General features: G+C 38.2%; 1 protein-coding gene across 1 annotated transcript in view; it reads right to left on the reverse strand.

The window, feature by feature from the left end:
- SVEP1 (sushi, von Willebrand factor type A, EGF and pentraxin domain containing 1) overlaps positions 1-19,426 on the reverse strand; it is a 128,526-nt gene that overhangs the window by 98,950 nt on the left and 10,150 nt on the right. Inside the window, exons 2-3 of the mRNA XM_075739560.1 lie at positions 10,299-10,554; positions 8,925-9,101 (exon numbers count right to left, since the gene is read on the reverse strand). Of these exons, the coding sequence (XP_075595675.1) occupies positions 8,925-9,101; positions 10,299-10,554 (433 nt within the window). The remainder of the gene's footprint in view (positions 1-8,924; positions 9,102-10,298; positions 10,555-19,426) is intronic.

The following is a 19,426-nucleotide window of genomic DNA, read 5'->3' on the forward strand; positions in this document are numbered from 1 at the left end:
ACCATCTCTGAACATTTGCAAAATGATGCAAACTGCATTTTATACAAAATACTTGCTTCATACTGGAAGAGAAGTAGGCAATATTGTTTAAAATGTTGAAAGGAACAGTATTCATTCTTACAGAGAACACACTTTGCAATATTCGCTGGCCTGGGTAGAGTAAATATTGTAAGTCAAATCAAGGATTTAAAAATGAAATGAAAATATTCCTACAATCCATGTTAAATTGGAAATTGATTCTGAGAGCTAAGAGTTAAATTTGTTTGACCAAGTGACAAACACACGATGTACAATCCATCAAACTCCAAATGCAGAGAGACAGCGACTGCCTGATTTTGTCACGTTAAAGAGTGCTATGCTCCACTCTGGTTAAATGAATCAGCTTTGACAAGACTTTCAGAGCAGCTTAATGATGCTAGGAATCCCGATACCTGTTCACAACCTCACAGGCACAGGCACTAAGGCTAAACCTTACGAGTTAACTGTAGCACAAATTATGTCCTAGGAATGACTTAAATACTTAAATGTGATGCTTTGGAGCCTTAGAGAGTCACTAGGGACAAAATAGTTAATTATAACAAGCTCTAAGTCTCTTAACCTCTCTCCAACCTCTCTCCTCATTTCAGTAATTAACACTCTTTGCTGTATATTGCCATCTTATTTCATCCCTGATGCACTCTTGCAAGCATTTTAATTTTTTCTTCTCTCAGACAAAAGCTACTTAAAGGCTCACAGAATGCTAAGATGCCTGCTTTTAATTTGCAAGACTGGCACAAGTTCAGGAATAATATGTGTGCGCGTGTCTATGAAAACATCCTGGCTATGTGTTTCTGAGAAGGCAGTGAAGGCAAGATGACACCATGTAATCCACAGGGGTAACCAAAGAATGTTGTACTAAAAAACATTTAATTAAGGGATTCTATGGATAGACAATTATTCCAGTAACTGCCTAGTGTGATACAGGTGCCAATCCTGAAAATTATTCTCAACTCTCCAAGATTTGAGTCAAAGGCTTATCAAAGGCCTATGCTAAAATGGTATGAGCCTAAAATGTTTAAAATTTTGTGACAAGGGTCTGATGAATGCTTCAGGCAGTTAAAAAAGACATGTTTAGCACAAATTTTGTAAACTACCACTTTGCCTGGGACTGCACAGCTGGAAAAGGATGTTTTCCAACCATGTAAAGTCTCAACGAAGGTAGGGCAGTCTGGTTTTTACGCTGTCTAGAGACTTAAGGCAAAGCCCAGGCTTAACAGTAAAGGTTTTACAATCATTTAACTAAAGGCTGAACCTATCTGGTGCTGTATTTACACTTTGGCTTTTCTTCATCGTGATGGCCGCCTATAATAGCTATACTGTGGCCAAAGGACAGCTTGGGCGCTCCAAGGAGAGACTAAGTCTGATCAGCACAGAAAGCTGGAGATATTTCTATGTCATGTCTATTGCTACTCAGAGCATGGTTTCTGCTCCTTTCAAGCCCTCCAGATGGTTGATTTTTCTCCTCTAACTGCACATATGAATTTTGGCCAGAGGCTTTGTTTTCATGACATTCTGAGGTGACCAGGACAAGTCACTTCCGAGATAAGAAAAAAAGGGTTACTTATGCATCACTTTCCAACTTTCCATCAAATTTATTTCAGAAACAGCTCTGTACTTAATACAAAATAAAGAGTCTGTTTTGGCATAGAAACTTATTTTCTAAAGCCTTAAATGACATCTAGTTGGAAAGGATGAGATGCTTTTCAATACTGCATGCAGACGTAAAATTACACCTCTGCTCTTCTGGTCTGCACATGTCAAAATTGAATCTGGGTTTTCACCTTCACCCAAAAAACTTCATTTTTAAAGAACTTCCTCACAAATGGTGCTGGTATACACAGAAAACTGTTCCGTTGGTGGTTTTTGGTTAGTGGTAGGGGGTTTTTTCTCTGCTATGGTTCAACTTTAAATGCAAAGGAAACAAGCTACATGGTGCAGAGTTAGAAAAATCCTATACCAGTGAAACACCATTATCCATATTAGCTATCATGTTACTTAAAATTTTTAATTTTGTAACAGAAGATGTATATAAGTTCATACATAGGGCCTGGAGAAGAGAGAAAAATAAGTGACTCAGTTCCAAGGACTTGATCCAAAACTCACTAACACTACTGGAAATACCCTTGTTCACTTCAAGAGGCTTATCAAAACCATGGATATGGTTAAAAAACACCAGTAGCTGCACACGTCATTTGTTTAGGTGAAAAAACTTGCACCAAATTGACCAAGAAAAGCTCCTTTTTAACAATTTTGCAAGCAAAGTCATTGGCTAGATGTTAAAACTTTCGTATTTCTGTGATGGTTTGGAAAGCTCACTGTCTGACTCAAGAGCTTGTTAAAGTTTTTCTGATGGACTAAGTGTGGATTAAAAATCCACTTTATAAATTACGAAGTTCACATAATCTTAAACAAAACAACAATCCTCCACCAAAACACAGGAAAAACCCCAAGCAAGTCTGCATGATCTGCCCCACCTGAGTTGTGAATACTTAGATCCCAAAAGAAAGAAAATAAAATCCCAATCTCATCAGTTTTTTTTCCTACTTACATTTATAAAATGTGTACTTAAAAAACCAAATTGTTTTGCTGTTTCCCTTCAAAGGCTTCACATGGGGAAAGCAGGCCACAGAGCTTTTACATACTGTAAGAAACACTTCAGTAAATGACAAAACCTGTTATCACTTCATACACACTGTGGTTCAGGAATCTTTTTGCTATCAGTCTGTGGGTTCAAGGTCATAAGGCTTCAAAGAGTAAACTCAGCAAAAGAAGCTTCCACTGCCAGAAAAGCCTCATCTTCATAAAGATGGTTGTACAGGTGGAAAATGAACCACTTTGGTGCTAGAAGCCACTTTAAAATGCAAGCACAATTACTGTAGGATCATGCAAGCTAACAATCATCTCTGTCAGTCCTTCCTACCAAAAAACCTCTCCTGACGTGAAGAGTTTACTGACATTATGCTTTTAAATTACCAAACCAAAGGAATTTATCTCTATTGTGTGCTCCTTTTTGAAAAATCCTTTTTTTTACGCAGCCTTTGCTACAAGCAGGAGAATCTCTACCTGAAGCAAAGCAGGAAATACCATGCTTCAGGGGACAAATTTTTGAGAAAGCAGTTTTCAATGTAAAAAATCTGGAAGAGCATGTCTGCGTGCTTCCAGATGTATTTATTTTCCACACAAAGTATCTGTAAAAGCCATTTTCTTCAGTCTTTATGCAAATAATAATTATGTATGGTTTTGCATTATTTTTAAAGTCTTAAAAAGATTTTAAAAAGATAATTAACCTACTAAATTTCCATTGCATTGTCTACAGCACTTACCTCCTATATCCACCTTCCTCATCCACTTGTCTTCCAGTATCTTCAGTGGAAAATCAGATCAATTTGCATTTCTCCTGTACTTACCCATCATGATGTTATTAAACCCTCACTAGAAAAAACCACTGATTTACATTTCTTTTCTATTTAACCATCATGATGTTATTCTCAAATTGTTACCCATAATGAGTCAAGCAAGACATAAAAGAAAAAGAAAAAATACGCAGAATGACAGCGAGGAATGTTTTTGCCAGTATTAATTAGGCATCATTTCACTGTTGCTTAGTCACAGGTATTTTGCATCCTTCCTGTTGGTTTAGCTCCCTGCTTTCTTGTTTTCTCTTCTACTTACACGACAGCCAGTCCTTTTAACACAGTATATTCATCATAGAAATCTGTGTATTATCACAGACAAAAAGTCACTGAAGAGAGGCTGTAACAGAAGAAGGCTCCACTTGGGAGAGGCATTTTTAAAAAATCAATAAAATACAAATAAAAGAGTAAAGTTTACAAAGTTATCTCATCCCCCAAAAGGGTTACAGAAAGGGGTTCATGGTTAGAGAGCTGTTAAGCAAAAGGGAGAATCACTGACTGACAGGTGGTGTACACAGAGCAAGGACCCTCCAGTCAAACTTTCTGTCTCATCTAGTAGATGAGTCCAACTCACAGTCTCTCCAAACTGCTCTGGTTTTGTAAGCATTAATTAATGCTTCATTAAGCATGTACATCCCAACTTCCTTATCCAGCTGTAATACAATTTTTTTTCAACTCATCTTGTTTAAAATTTTTATTTGCTTTCTTCTTTTTGGTTATCAAGATCTACAGGTTTATGTGGCACAAGATAACACACTAGCAGCCATTTGACATTTTCTTCAAGGAGCTGTTCCTTTTTCAATTTGCCAGTTTTCAATGGCTGCAGGTCTCAGGAGAAGCCTTCTTTCCGTGAGAACTAAGCTAGAACTGAAGAGTATTTTTCTGATTTATAAATTAAAAACAAAGGAGAGAAGAGGAACCCAAACAAACTGCTGTCCAGTTTTAATATGCATATTCAACAGATGAAATCATGAAATGGCACTGCCTTGTGAAACAGTAAGAAACTAAGTTCTAAGAGCCTGAAAATTTGCAGTTCTGTGAACTAATTCAAATCTTCAGATTCAACAGGCAAATTTAGCCTGAGATTTTACTGTGGCTGGAGACATTTTGTACACTCTCTTTTTCACAATCCCTTTCTTGCTCTCTTTTTGCTCCCTGTTGGTCAATTACTAGTGCTGGTGCTGGTGGTTCTACTCCAGATCCATGACAGTCACCCACTGAAGAGTATTGTTACGATATGTGTTGTTAACTCTGGATGCCTTGGGTCTTGGGGGGATCTTGTAAACTTAGTGAAAATTTCCACGTACAGTACAAGTTCAAGATGGTTCCCACTGCTTCATTAAACCAGCACCTCCTACAGTAAGAAATTACAGGTAATTTCTATAAAGAAATACCTTCCAAAAAGGAATACTGAGAAACTTCCAGGGGAGTAGAAGCTCCTATCAAAAGAAAGGGAGGAAGGATACAGCATGGCAAAGAGACGTTTAGCTTTCTTTCACTAGGCCACTGGAATCACCACTGGAATTAAAAGTTCTTCCTGTCTGACTAAGAAAAGAACTAGCAACATATTAAACACAAGAATATTTTTTTTTTCTAACTAGAACACTATCCAACTCATGAACATCAGGTTTTGTTTTGCATTCTCAGCAGGAACAATCCTGAAAATCTCATGGAAAAAATGCTCAGCTGAAAATTGGGTTCAAAATCCAAGAAACCACAAAATGCAAATCTCCCCTGCCTTGCTGGACCTATGTTTCCTCAAAGTTTAAAGTCTTTTCAGTTAATGTGTTCTAAATTAAAATTTGTAAAAAAAAGTCAAAGTTTTCACATGATTTCAAGTTTCATTGGAAAGGCTCTTTACAGATCTAATCCATGTGCTGTCCTGTAGGCAAAACTGTTGCCCTAGTGGCTGTGCAGATGATAAATGATATGCTGCATACTCCTAAAATGAAGACTAGACAACCTATTGAGTACTCATACATATGGTGAAATTCTACACTTCAATAATTATACACAAGTAGTGGACCAAAAATAAACAAAAGAAGGAATAACTGTCATAGAGTACAAGTATTTCATTTACTATTCTGCCCCACCATCTGCACATCATCTTCATGGATACACTGTGCTGCAAAACATGAGGTCCACGTTAGATTAAAGAAACTACTGGTTCTAAGACAACAGTTTCCTGACCTCCCCAATAACTGTGGCTCTGCTTGGGAGGTAAGTGATGAGATGAACATGATGGGTAGCATCCTTTAGTTGCATCATCATGAATCGGAAAGTTCATCCAACCCAAGAGCCCACTTAAAAAAAACTTTCCCTGGAGAGTCTTGCTGAAAAAATGTGTGAAAAGGCTGTGTTAAAGATGTATTCCCTAACTTCCTAAAACAGAGAAGATACAAATGGAGATACGGACATTTGTTTTACTTTTCCATGGAACAAGCAGTTGACTTGAACAACCCACCTTTTTTTTTAGGGAATGGATGAGACAGTCTTAGGTGGTGGAAATCATAGATTTATTTTCACTCACCTCTGTATTTTTGTTTGGTTGTCTCTAGTTTGAAACTCAACGTTTGTAATCAAGGAAAGGAAGGAAAAAAAATGAAGCACTATTGAAGAGGAGATGTTTATGTACTCTACAATACTTGGGACTGGTTATGACACTGCCTCTGTTCTTCCTCTGTCTCCCCTCCTTTGTCACAATTGTCACAGACGTCTCTGGCTGCATGAGGCTCCTAGTGTGGGCCAAGAAGCTTTTGTTTGGTTTGCTTTTTAAAGTAGAAAATAGTCTGTTCTTCTTTCTGTGGCACATCATCAACAACATTACAAAGAACAGGAGGGGAACATTGAAGCCAATTTCTGCTCTTCGGCACAAAGCATGTGGCTCCTATTTTATTTTATGGAAGCTTTCTAGAGGGTGATTTCAGGTAATTAGGAAAGTAAAGAACTGTTACAATTTTTACATAGTTATTCTGATGTGTCACATTTAAAATCATAAACAACAATAAGGTGTATAATGCATATAAGCACAAGAGCATACAGAAAATAAACACAGAAAATAAATAAATAGGAAAAAGAACAGATACGTTGCAGAAGAAAAATCTCTGGTCTTAATCAAAACTCTTTTACTGCATTAGGTAAATATAGGCTAGTAGAGTATCTGCAAGTTTAACTGATCAAAAGCTAAAAGTAGTCCAATTAAAATGTAAGTCCTGTCACTGTAAACTTGCCAAAAGTCCTCCTGCACATTATATAGTGAAGAAAACTTAAGATGCATTCTTAAGATTCCTTATGCTTTACAAATCCACAGCTATGCTTAGCTGGGAAACATATTAAAAAAAAAAAAAAAGGTTGGAATCCTTTTCAGAATAAAAGATTTCAAAATACACTGTTTTTCCTTTAAAGAACACATATTGCCTTTTGTTTCTGTCTGTCTTAAAGATGAATACAATAGTAGAGCAGAGCAGACATATTCTACAGAACAGGCTTGAGTTACTCAGGTCAAATTCGCCCTGAACGTATACATCTTCAATTATCTTCACATTTACAGCTGCTGGCTGCAACGATCAGTGTATTTGCAGTGTATCTAATACCAACTCCCTTTAAAAACTTATTTCACAAGCACCTGCTGATGATGTCAAAATGAAACTTCCCTCTGCAGCTGTGAAGTACCCATTTAAAGAAATCAGACTTTTATCATTTTTGGTAGCACTCAAAAGGTATGCTCACCCCATCAAAAGATCCTTTCATGTAGAAAGGGTAAGTCTAAGATGATCGGCCCATTATCTTTAGGAATAGCTCAAAACAGTATTTAATGACACAAGCTATCGATAGAGGTAGAAATGCTGTGTTTATTTTGTTCAACAGGTTTCTAGGGCACTCAAGATGGAGGAAACTCATTTGAATTACAAAAGGAAAAATTAAGAGGAAAATTTGATTTTGTCTGAAACAAATTAGAATCACAACTGATGCTAAGAAAATGGAATAGTGTATCTTCATTTAGTGTTAACTGAGCACCCACTTACATAAAATCAAATTCTGATCCAATGTGCCAGGGCTGACATTGACTCTAAGTACATTCCTCTACTCATGTTGCACTCAAAAATCAATGAATTCCTGATTACTTACTTCTCTTTTAGTACAGAACCAAGGAAAGATGCTCCAGAGGCACAAGGTGAATTCCAAGGTGATTATTGGCAGGGAGTGTAATACAACTAATCAACTTCCCAACAGAAACACTGGGGTATCTCAGTCCTCTCTTGCAGTGGTGACAGACATCACCTTTCCCCCATAATGTACTTATGTGCATAGTCTGGATCCCTCAGTGTATCCTTACAATCCTCCTCATACAGGCATACAGCCATCACAGTCTCTGTTAAACCTTCCCCTGAAGGAATTTTTTAGCTTCCAGTCACAAACCTGCCTGTGCCTATTCTCTAAACAGAACTACCAACTTTTACAAGTTACATCAAGAGACTTTCTACATGTAATGAAAATCACATTTAAAATGCAGCATAGGACTCATGAACAACACAACTACAATCCATATAGCCACTGCGCTTGGTTCACATCTCATGAGGAAACATGAGAACTGTGATTATATATGCAGAACATAAGTGAGAATATGAGAATACAAACAAGATCAATATAAATACTGCATTTTGTTTGTAGTTGATAAATATTTAATTGTAAGTACTCCTTTTGTCCAGCTCACAAACCAAATGTAACAGAGTTTAGATATGGTCTGACAATTTCGAAACTTTTCTCCTCGAAAAATCAAGAGAATTGAATAAAAGCTACTTATCTGCTAATAAAGAACTGTAAATTTTTGCTATTTCAGCTATAGACTTTGAATGCATACTAGTAAAAGGACTTGGCTAAAAGCAGTAACAGCAATAACAACGACAATCTTAGCAAAATGTGATGACAAGTTTCTGTTTATTGACCCAAATGCCTTCTTCCTCTTTAGTAACTGAAAGTCAACATGAGAGAATTAAAGAACATTTAATTGGCTGTAAGTTTCACCAAGGATTTATCCTGCAAAGATCCACATACACAGCCCTTCTACAAACAGGAAAGTTTATGAAAGTTCAAAAAGTGATCAGCAAAATTCATGAAGGAAAAATTTACTAAGAGCACTTGAGTGCAAAAGTTTATGAAGCGTAGGCTTGGTAAACTTTAGTTACATATTGTTGGTGAGTTGTGTTTTAGGAAAGTTTTACTGTGTCAGAACATTTGCCCTATTCTTCTTTCCTGCGCACCTCTTTGGGCTACTGCTGGAGACAAGGTACGAGGTCAGTTTGACTGCTAGCTCTATTCTATGCCTTCAGCCAGAGAGAGTTTTCCAACAACCTCAAATGCATTCTGACCCAGATTCATAGCCATAATCCCAAAGAGAGCTTTTTGCTCTCAACTAGATTAGCCCTACATTCAGGGCATACAGAGAAACCCAAGCACTGGCATGAGACTCACCTGTGCATTCATGTTGTAGTCCTTTCCCATAGTATCCCTTTTCACAGATGCACTCAAACTGGCCAGTGTGAGTGCCACATTTACAGCTTGCCATGATGTCGCAGCAGTTTTCATTTGCCTCACAGAGATACGAACAATGCGATATATCTTCTTGGATATAGCTGCCAGAGGGCAGGTCTGAAATAGTATCAATTAATTAACAAAAAATCCAAACCAAAGTATCCCCCCAGCCTCACATTATGTCATTAGTGAAAAGTTTCTTAAAAACCCTAGGTTCCAGTTCTAAGCAGTAGTGATGGCAGCATAAATCAGAGCCTTGCTACACTCAAAATGTGAAGAAAAAAAAATAAAAATTGGTGTTCTTATTCTGGAAAAAGGCTCACTGAAATCCATGGTGCAAAGATCCTCACATTTTCTCACCCGGTGTCGTTTGAGCCTAAGACTGCCAGAATGCAGTCTCACTCCCAACAGAAGCTGCTGAGGCAGCTTTTCCCGGCTTTGGTGGATGCCATCTTTGGCATCAGAAGAGCATTTGGTCATGGCATGTATAACAAGTTTGTCTTATTAAAAATCCAATCTTTCCTTTGGCACAGTCACATAGACTAATTAAACCTTACCTGGAACAAACTGAATAACAGTAAAACACACTCCTTATGTAAAAGTAGCATGCTTTTAAAAATTAAATGTAGCAAATAAATGCTAACGGCTAGTTGGATGCATGTCCTAAGCCTCAATCAAACAGCACTGGCTTACAAATGAAGGTCTAGTCATGTGTTCTCACTTACTAGTCTAAACTTATTCTATATTTCAGGAAGAGGTTTTTATTTTTAGAATACAGTAGATTAAAAAAAGATAAAGACAGAGCCCAAACTCTCTTAGCAGTTTTACTGAATGTGTAAGGTCATAAATTGTATTTACCCTTCTACACAGAGATCTCTATCAGTTCTGAACAGGCTAGCTTTTGTTGATTGTGTAAAATACCAACAGGTATTAAGTTTAGTCCCAAGGTATGTACTAGATGCCTCTTTTGTACAACCATGTATCTGACTACAAGCTTCATCTACTCAAGCAAAAGTTACATTGGCCCAAGACCATAGGCTGTTCTTTGTGGACAAAATGAAGAGTTGAATGGAGGTAAGTATGTATATACCAAGGAGGAGAATTTGGCTCATACTTTGTTGATGATGAGTTAGTCAAACAAACAGTTTATCTTTTTACCTGAGGAATGAACACCTCTGCTAAAAAGTAAGAGGAAAAATAGTAATAATAAAGATAGAATCAACATTACATGAAATGTAATTACAAGATTGTACTGGGCATCTTTCTGTTCAGACATCTGCTCTCTGTAGACTTTTGAGGTTAGTACATTAATACCTTCATGAAGAGCTCTGCGTGCCAGAGCTTCAAACTCAGTAAAACTGTGAAGAAGGTAACAGTGATCTTCTTTTGGATGAGATGCCATGTCATTCAGTTCTCGGATATTCCCCTGCCATATCCCGAACGTGAAGATCTCCACTCCCAATTCACGCAAGGATGCTGCAATGGGTCTTGGGTCTCCCCCATTGGAATATCCATCAGTAATGAGAAATATCACCTTTGTGGCATTTCCACGGGCATGTCGTAGTATTTGCTGGAAGAGAAAATGAAATTGCACATCTCAGCAACGTGTTAGCAGTGGTTGATCTGTACACTCCTTCCTTCACAGTGTGACTCGTTTTATTTGAATTATACAACTAGATTAAGTCCTTGCAAGACCACTCACTATAATGAAGATCAACCATCTGCAAGTAGAGCCAGCGGTTAAGACAAGGCCAACCACTGAGTCACACTTCAGATGGTTACAGTCTGCACAATCACAGAAATCATGACATGATCTGAAATGAGACACTTCACACTGACTGATAAAGTCACTCATGCGTCAGACAGCAATGGCCCTGACCAGTGCTTTAGCAACTTCGTTCAGACTGCAATTTGAATAGGTAATACAAAAATTGACGATCTAGTGCAAGACCCATGGGACCAAAATGCAGATGCTTCCAACTGTCTCAGTGCCATGGGAGTGATGTGGATGCATATCAGCTGCCAGTTTGGTCTATGTTGCTTTTCCATTCAGCACATGCCATTTGGTTCCAAAATTGCTTGACCATTCAGATAGGTGAAAACTTACTAAATCCCACCATGAAAATGTGCTGCAAATGGTAACACACCCACTCTCACCATCATGGCTTTCAGGATGTAATTCATCAACAAATCCTCTATGGTTTGTAAGGGGTAACTAAGAAGAAAAACTATTTTATTAGGGATTATTTTGCTCAAAAAAAATCCACAGGCCTATTGGAAAAATTGTAGGGACTGACAGATCAATGAAAGGTGAATAATCAGTCAAAACCACAGATACAAATGTTAAAAGCAGCTCTCACACAAAGTATCAACTTTTTACATGAGGAATCTATGAGCAGTTAAAGGTTCCACTGTGACTATCTGGCCAGAGGCCTGCAAATTTTTTATTTCCACATGTTCCTGCCCCCCTTTCCTCTACCATTTCCTTGTCTAAAAGGTGAACTCTACTGAACTTCTGGAAAACAAAAATAGTGGCTGTGTTATTGTCTTCCCATGCAAGGTGGATGGGAAAGAGCTATTTACCCAGAAAGCTCACAAAAAATTTAATAGCATATGCATAGACAGAGAATATCCCACAGAGCACGTACATAAATGTGCATGGGTATGAAAGAAAAGGTAGTGAGATGGAAGAGATTCTGTCAGAAGAGTAATCTCAGAAAAAAAGCATCTCAGGTATCTGTTGTGCAATGCAAACATACAGCTGCGCCCGATGAGGCTTCATAAGCCTCCCTCTATGAAGGGAAGTTGAATAGATTTTAGAAACAGACAAGAACAAGGGATTAATTAGAAAAAAGTTACTATTTATTGCTGGGCTAGTAAATTATAAATAAAAAGCAAAAATTTGTGTCTATCTCCTATTAAACAAACTTCAAAAGAGTGACTCTGCAGAGTGTGACTTGCTTCCCTAAATGCACCCTCAGCACGCCTCCTACAGTCAGCTACTGAATCTTCACTAACAGCACAACTGCGCTAGGAAACTGGAACCTGGAAAAACAAGCAGTTCTCAAAACTGTAATTTTATGCATGGAAAACAAACCCCAAAGCGTGACAACAATCATTAGAGTTCCCTATGGTATCATGCATTCAAGGATTGAATGTCAAGTCAGAGACAATAGTTATGAAATTTAATCAGGTAATCAGTTGAGGAAAGAGAAACAAGTGAGTAAAAGAACACTCAGTTTTCTTTACAGTGTGCAAACTGCTTGCTCCTAAGAGACCAAAATCCTTCTATCTGTATCTCCCACCACGGTGACTGCTTTTCTGTTGGTGGTACGTTTTTGTTTTTCTTGCAAGTCTGAGGTAACAAACATGATCTAACATATTTTAATGTCATCTTATGTTTTGATCCACTTTATAAGGCCAGCTTCTGATTTCTTGTTAGTCTCCCCCCAACAAGCATTTGGATTGTTGGTTATTATAATCCCAGCACAGCACTCCCCATTTGTCCCTGCTGAATTGTGATGTTCTCCCTTACAACAATTTGCCAAGATCACTTTAGCTTGTCTGTCACGGCCTCAAAAGCTGCCTGTAGTCCCTTCCACCCTGCTGCTATCTACAGATGTAAGGATCATTCTTTCTAATACTTCACATAAAGCATTTGTGACAATACTCCGTAGTCCCTGAGTGAGGACATACCCCAGAGATTCCTGCCCATCTCATCCTTCCAGTCTGATGGCACGCTAGTGCTAATTACTCCCAGAGTACGTTTGTTCTTGGATGACAGAGCACCTGCAAAAATGTGATGTTAACATGCTATGGACTAGAAATCACCCTATGGAGTTATCACTCTCATAATTAGCTACAGTCTGTTGGAGTGTGGGTAAATATGGGACCATCACCAATCTCCTCTTGGTGGCCAGTCCTATCTGCATCCCTAAAGCAGGGGATTGTGAAGGTGTACTTTCTCCTTCCTCTATGAACTTACGTAGAAGGAATTAGATGCAAATTACTACTACGTTTATTTCAATAGTAGATTGTAACATGCTACAATCAATACAACAAACCACATTTGACAGATCTTTGAATGATATTCCAAAAACCGTGTCATTGTATGATGAGTAGTAAATGTATTTAAGCCACCCTTAACAAACACGAATTCCAAAACCAGTTTTGAACTGAGTTGAGTAGTTTTATTACAAAATCTTGAAGTAAGGCTTCTAAAGTAAAATTCACTGGCTTTCACCTCAATCAAAAGCTTACAAGTTCAGCCAGTCCAAAGAACCTGTAGAGATTTTATAACCTTTCTCAGTAAGCCAGGCCACATTTCAGGACAATTTGATTTTGATTTGGCAATTCATTGATTTCAGATAGAGACTACACAAAAACAAGCACACACACCATAAATCAAAGCACAGACCATTGGCACCATGGTCTGAAAGACTGCCAAGCAATGTGTTGCTGTTGGGCTTGATTTTATTACTACTTGTATGCAAAACCCAAAGGGAGTGAAACCAATTTCTCTTGCAGACATAAATACCCTTCGCAAACCAAACCTATTGTTCTTCATGTTGTTTCTGGTTGGAAAACCAGAAAGAAGTGAAAAACCAGAATGAAATGGAAAACTAGAATGAAAAGAATCAGGAAGATAAAGACAAGGCAAAAGACAATATGAAGGCAAACAGTAGGAAAAAATACAAATGCCTCATTTCAAAATGCATTCTGAAATGAATGTTCTAAGACAAATGGCACTGCAGGCAGAGAGGGTAGTGCTATTTATGATTAATGCATATAATTAACATATTTAGCATTAACTGTGTTATTTTTAAAATACAATGTAAGCAACTTCTATCCAAATTCTTAAGTATTCAGGCTGAAATTTTCCACTCAGGATGTTTGTCTCAAGCTGTTTCAGTGAAAAAGGCTTTCATTTTGAAAAACAAGATGAGGAAACACCTATGTTCCATCCATACTTATTTGGGTTTTTTTGCAAAAGGAACTTTCAATCTGCAAATCATATTAATAATAAAGGTGGAAAAATAGGCCCCAAATATATGCAAGTTGTGGAACTTGTATATCTGCGGAAGAAACCACAACTTACACAGGGTTAAGAGACACAATAGAGATTGCCAGTGCAATTCTCTGAAGATCCCACCTGCACACAGTTTGTTCTAGCAGAATATGATTTCAGCTCATGATAATGCTGTAACACATACAGAAGGGGGAACAAAGCTTAATTTTGGCAGGACATAGTTCGCAATTTCAGTAATACCCTTTCAGCACTGTTTCCCTCTGCACGTAGTACAAAGCTGCACAAACTCTGCAGATGAAGGTAGTGGATGGCATTACACACTGCCCTAGTTTTTCAGCAAGGGATACTCATAACGGGTAGCAACTGAACCTCTGTATTTTCCGCAAATACAAGGATGTGTCTGCATGGCCAATGAACAAACTAGCTTGAGCCCCAGTAGTGTAGCCAGGACAACAGGGATCTCAAAAAGGGCTATTTCATTCTGATTAGTAAATTAGCAAGGATCTCTGCTTTTCTCTCCTCTGAAAATGCAGTCGCCTCTTTGGTGCAGCACTTCTGTCACTTACAGACACAAATTGAGCTAACATGTAAGAGAGCACGAAGCTGTCTTCCTGCTGCCTGACAGGCTCGAATATTCAAGCGCTAGTGGATCTGAGTAGAGAAACAGATGAACAGACACGATTGCTACATATTGCCCCTAGAAATCAAAACAAAACAAAGCCACTGAACAGCTTGGCCCTCCTGTCTTGCAGCTGTAACTCTAGACACAGAATCCCTGCTGTATAACAACAGAGAAAAAGAACAAGAGAAAGAAAGAAACATTCAACATTTGAGGGAGAGGGGAAAAAAAAGAGACATAAGTCTATTTTTAAATCATCTGTATATGTCGGGTGGTCCAGTTAGTGTTTTGTTTCTTTCTGTGAAAGCATAGTGACATAAGGGAGAGGCCACCATGCAGAGCTGCTGACAATCCAAGTAACAGCCTGAATTGCTCTGCCTCTTCTCTCCAATATTTGTGTGGCATTTCACATAATTTTTGTTTGCATTAACCCTGACTCACATTCCTCCATTCTGAGACACCCCTCTCCTTCCCTCTCCAGAAAGTCCTTTTGAAAGCCTTTTTTTTTTTTTTCCCCCCAACAGAAATGTCATATATTTTACAATGTCTGTTCACTTAACCTCTGGACTTGTAAGCACACACAGAGGTGGTTCCATGTATTTAAAGAGTCCCCATCAACCTCATGGACTGTATCTACGTAATGACGACTTTTTTTCATGACAAGGCTCCGCACTACTTTCATAAATTGTCAGGTTCCTTCAATAAATAAAGCTTAAAAGCCCACTAAACAGTACTTGGAAGTTAAAAGGATCCAGAGAACCTGTTTCTTTGGTATGAATATCCACATCTGCTTCTGATTTTACCATCAAATGCAACTAAGCACTAGCCATATCTCAAGGTGCTGAATGACCTGTTTAATTGAGAACACAGCTCATTTGTTGACTACTATGAATTAATAATAAGGGATAAGTACAAACAAAACAAAACAATTAATGCTTTTGATGATTGCAAAGAAACGCATGGGGCCACTAGAAACACCTCATTTTTGACCATTTTAGTACCTATTTTCTTGTCTACACTTCCTTCACAGGAGTGATACATCAGTCAGTTTCAGTAATCCTTCCAGATCTTAAACAAAACATTCTTTTTACATTAGCAAAAAGTTATTACCATCTGTATTGTATTCAGTCTCTGTTTAGTATGTACAAATATCTGGCAGACTCACCATTTTCTTTGTGCCAATAACAGTCCTTAGAATTAAAAAATGAAGTCTTGTGCAATAAAAAAGTTGTTGTACACAATTCTCCTCTAGAAATTCACTACTGCAAGGCAAAATGAAATCCTGTCAGTAGTCACAAAACCAGCTAAACCTCTAACAATTTCTGTGTTTTTAATATTAATATGGAGTTTGAAATAGAAAATCAGGATGAGTAGCGTCCAAGACCAAAGACTTCTTCAGCCATTTGACATCCACAGCAATGACGTTGTCAAGATTCTTTATTACTGCCTCGATTACATGTTCTGCATCTAATTCATAAATATTTGATATCGGGCCTAATCTCTGTCCTTACTCAGTGTTTTGCTTTTAAAGAGGATTCTGACCATACAGAATTGGCTATTAATATATCTGTGTAAAGGGAAACAAACTGAAATGGGTTCATGTGTCTCACTTTACAAACTAAGCCTTAGAGGATAACATCAGTTAGCCCCAAGACCCTGGCCAGGAGAAGCTTGCCGCAAAAGGTTCACCGCTCCTTGTATATCTTGTAGGGTATACACTACCTAAGGGCTACAAAGGGAATGTTATTTGTTATAGTTCACGAAGAACCATCACTGCACCTCAGAAGTGAAACAGAAAGCTCTCTGTTAAAGAATCATTCAGGTCTGCTATATGAATAGACCACTCACACTGAATTTGTTTTCAGCCTAGGAATTACATAAAACCCACATGCCAAGGGATGAGTTCTGAATAGAACGAGATGATTCTTTTTTTCCTAGAGAATCACTTATGCACTAGAAATGAAATAAATCCCATTTTATAATATTACAGAATTAGTATAACTATATATAATACAATACAATCACTATTAAAATTATATTAAAATGAATAAATTATACTTTATTACAAAAACTACTGCACAGATTTGACCTATATATTCAGCAGAATATTAAAACAGTATCCAGTTTCCACCGGGCAGCCCCCTGCCAGGTGGAGGAAAGGGACAATAGAGTTTATTGGACTGTGTGGATCCAATGGCCTGGCACATCGAACCCACAAGAGTACAAGGCCCTAGGGTACACTGTGCTTCAGTGGATGGCTTCAGAAGCAGATCCGCATGTCATTCACAAAGGGAAATGACAATGCTAAATCGAAGCTCACTCTTTGTTTCAAACTTCCTTTGCTTTCATCCTTCCTGCAGGTAAAAAAGTCCAAATCTGGCAGGAAATTTTATGTAAATTAATATTCTGGAAAGAAAAAAACCACCAGTACTGGGATCAACCATAGCTTTTGGTGGAGCTGAGGCATCTTATCACTGAATCCTGAGCAATCCTAATGAACTTGGTCATCCCACAAGAATAATGCAAAGCTAGGGGGTGGCAAATATTGTCTCCCTCATCATGATATAAATGTTGCTATTCCTCTACAGAAAAAAGCTGGCTATGCCTCCTCTGCCCCATCTCTAAAATAGCAAAGCTCTGATTTCACTACCTTTTCGTTTAGTCACTGAACACTGCTACTTTCACTGCTCTACTCAAACAAATCTTACCCCCTCTTTAGGTTTTGTTGTCCCTTTCAGGATAGGAACTAAAAGATATTCGACAGTTAAAGGTTTTGGTTTGCAATTGTAACCTTTCATTACTTTCTTCTGCACTGCTACACAAGCTCTGGAGAATGAGCTGTTACCTATATAGAAGAAATTAACTAATAAAAGCATTCCTTGAATATACCCCTACCAGAAACTGCACTCATAATTCAGGGAAAAGATACATCTACAGGATTAATCTGGGTATTTAAATAGTGCTACAAGTAATAGCATGTTGAAGGTAACAACTGAAAAGAAATTTTAAAAAAAAGGAAAAAAAGGTTATTTAAAATACAGTGATTCCATGCTGGTCTAGTCTTAGAATCATAGAATCACAGAATCATTTTGGTTGGAAAGGACCTTTAAGATAATCAAGTCCAACCATTAACCTAGCACTGCCAAGTCCTGTTTAGTCCACTGCTAAACCATGTCCCTAAGCACCACATCTACGTGTCTTTTAAATACCTCCAGGAATGGTGACTCAACCACTTTCCCCGGCAGCCTGGTCCAATGCTTGACCACTCTTTCAGTGAATAAATTTTCCCTAATATCCAATCTAAACCTCCCCTGGCACAACTTGAGGCCATTTCTTCTCATCCTATCGCTTGTTACTTGGGAGAAGAGACCAACCCCCACCTGGCTACAACCTCCTTTCAGGTAGTTGTAGGGAGCGATCAGGTCTCCCCTCAGACTCCTCCTCTCCAAGCTAAACAACCCCAGTTCCATCAGCAACTTCTCCCAAGACTTGTGTTCCAGTCCCTTTACCAGCTTCGTTGCCCTTGTCTGGACACGCTCCTGCACCTCAATGTCTTTCTTGTAGTGAGGGGCCCAAAACTGAACACAGAACTCGAGGTGCGGCTTCACCAGTGCTGAGTACAGGGGGACTTGTTGTATTACAATGGTTTTCACTTCAGTTAAATAATGTACTAGCTCTACCAATTATGTTCTCATGATTAATTTATGCAACAATGGGTGGGTCATCAAAATCATGTCCTTAATCTATGCATGTATCTTTCACCATTGCTATTCTTCTCATCCCCTCTACCTTCAACATTCATCTTTTCTTTCTGCAGTGTCACCCTCTCTGCACTTAGTCATCTTCCATTTGTCTTTTATCCTTTCCCAACTTAGATGTATTTTTTGCCTGAGAATGAACTTTCCAATCTCTTGTCAATAACAAAGTGCAAGAAACCTAGCTAATTATATATATTTTTTTGTTTGTTTAGCCACAACACTGACCTTACAAGCATCTGTAATAACTGACAGGTATGACCTGAGTAAATCTCACAACTGAGTCAGACATCCTCACTCAGTGGATCAAAGCACACAGGTAAAAAAGCCAGGTATGCTCATATCCAGAAAGTGTAGGGATGTCATCTGAGGAAAGACTGACAACTAGTATTGTTCAGCCTGGAGAAAAGAAGAGATTGAGATCTTCTGATCTATGTATATAAATACTTAATTAGGAGTAGAGTAAAGAAGAGGGATTAGAAGACTCTTCTAATTGGTAGAATGAGGCAAGAGGCACAAACTGAAATATAGGAAATTCCACTTAAAACAGAAGAAAATATTTTTACTAAAAGGCTTCTCAGGTTGTGGGATCTCCATCCTTGGAGATACCAAAACCCAATCAGACACAGTGCTGAGCAGCCTGATCTTGTAGATCCCACTTTGAGCAGGGGGTTGGACTAGATGGTCTCCAGAGGTCCCTTCCAACCACAATTCAGCAATTCTGTGGTTTTGTGACATGGGAGGAACATACTAACCTGACCATTTTCCCTCTTTCTACAGCATGGATTCTGCCTGTAATGCCTGTGTTACATTTTAAACTCTTCAAGTACTGTTGCACAGTTAAAAAGTGCCATTTCATGCATTTTGTACAGTTTGAAAAATGAGTAAACCATTGTTACCTCATAGAGCAAAGCTATGCACTCGAAGTCAAAACCAATCATCTTTACATTGCATAAAGACTGTTTCTTCCCTCCACCAGCCCCCAAAAAACCAACCTGAAACCCACCACTGCCTTTGCAATGACAGGAGCGACTACATA

Source organism: Balearica regulorum, chromosome Z (genome assembly GCF_011004875.1).
Source record: "Balearica regulorum gibbericeps isolate bBalReg1 chromosome Z, bBalReg1.pri, whole genome shotgun sequence".
NCBI lineage: Eukaryota > Metazoa > Chordata > Aves > Gruiformes > Gruidae > Balearica > Balearica regulorum.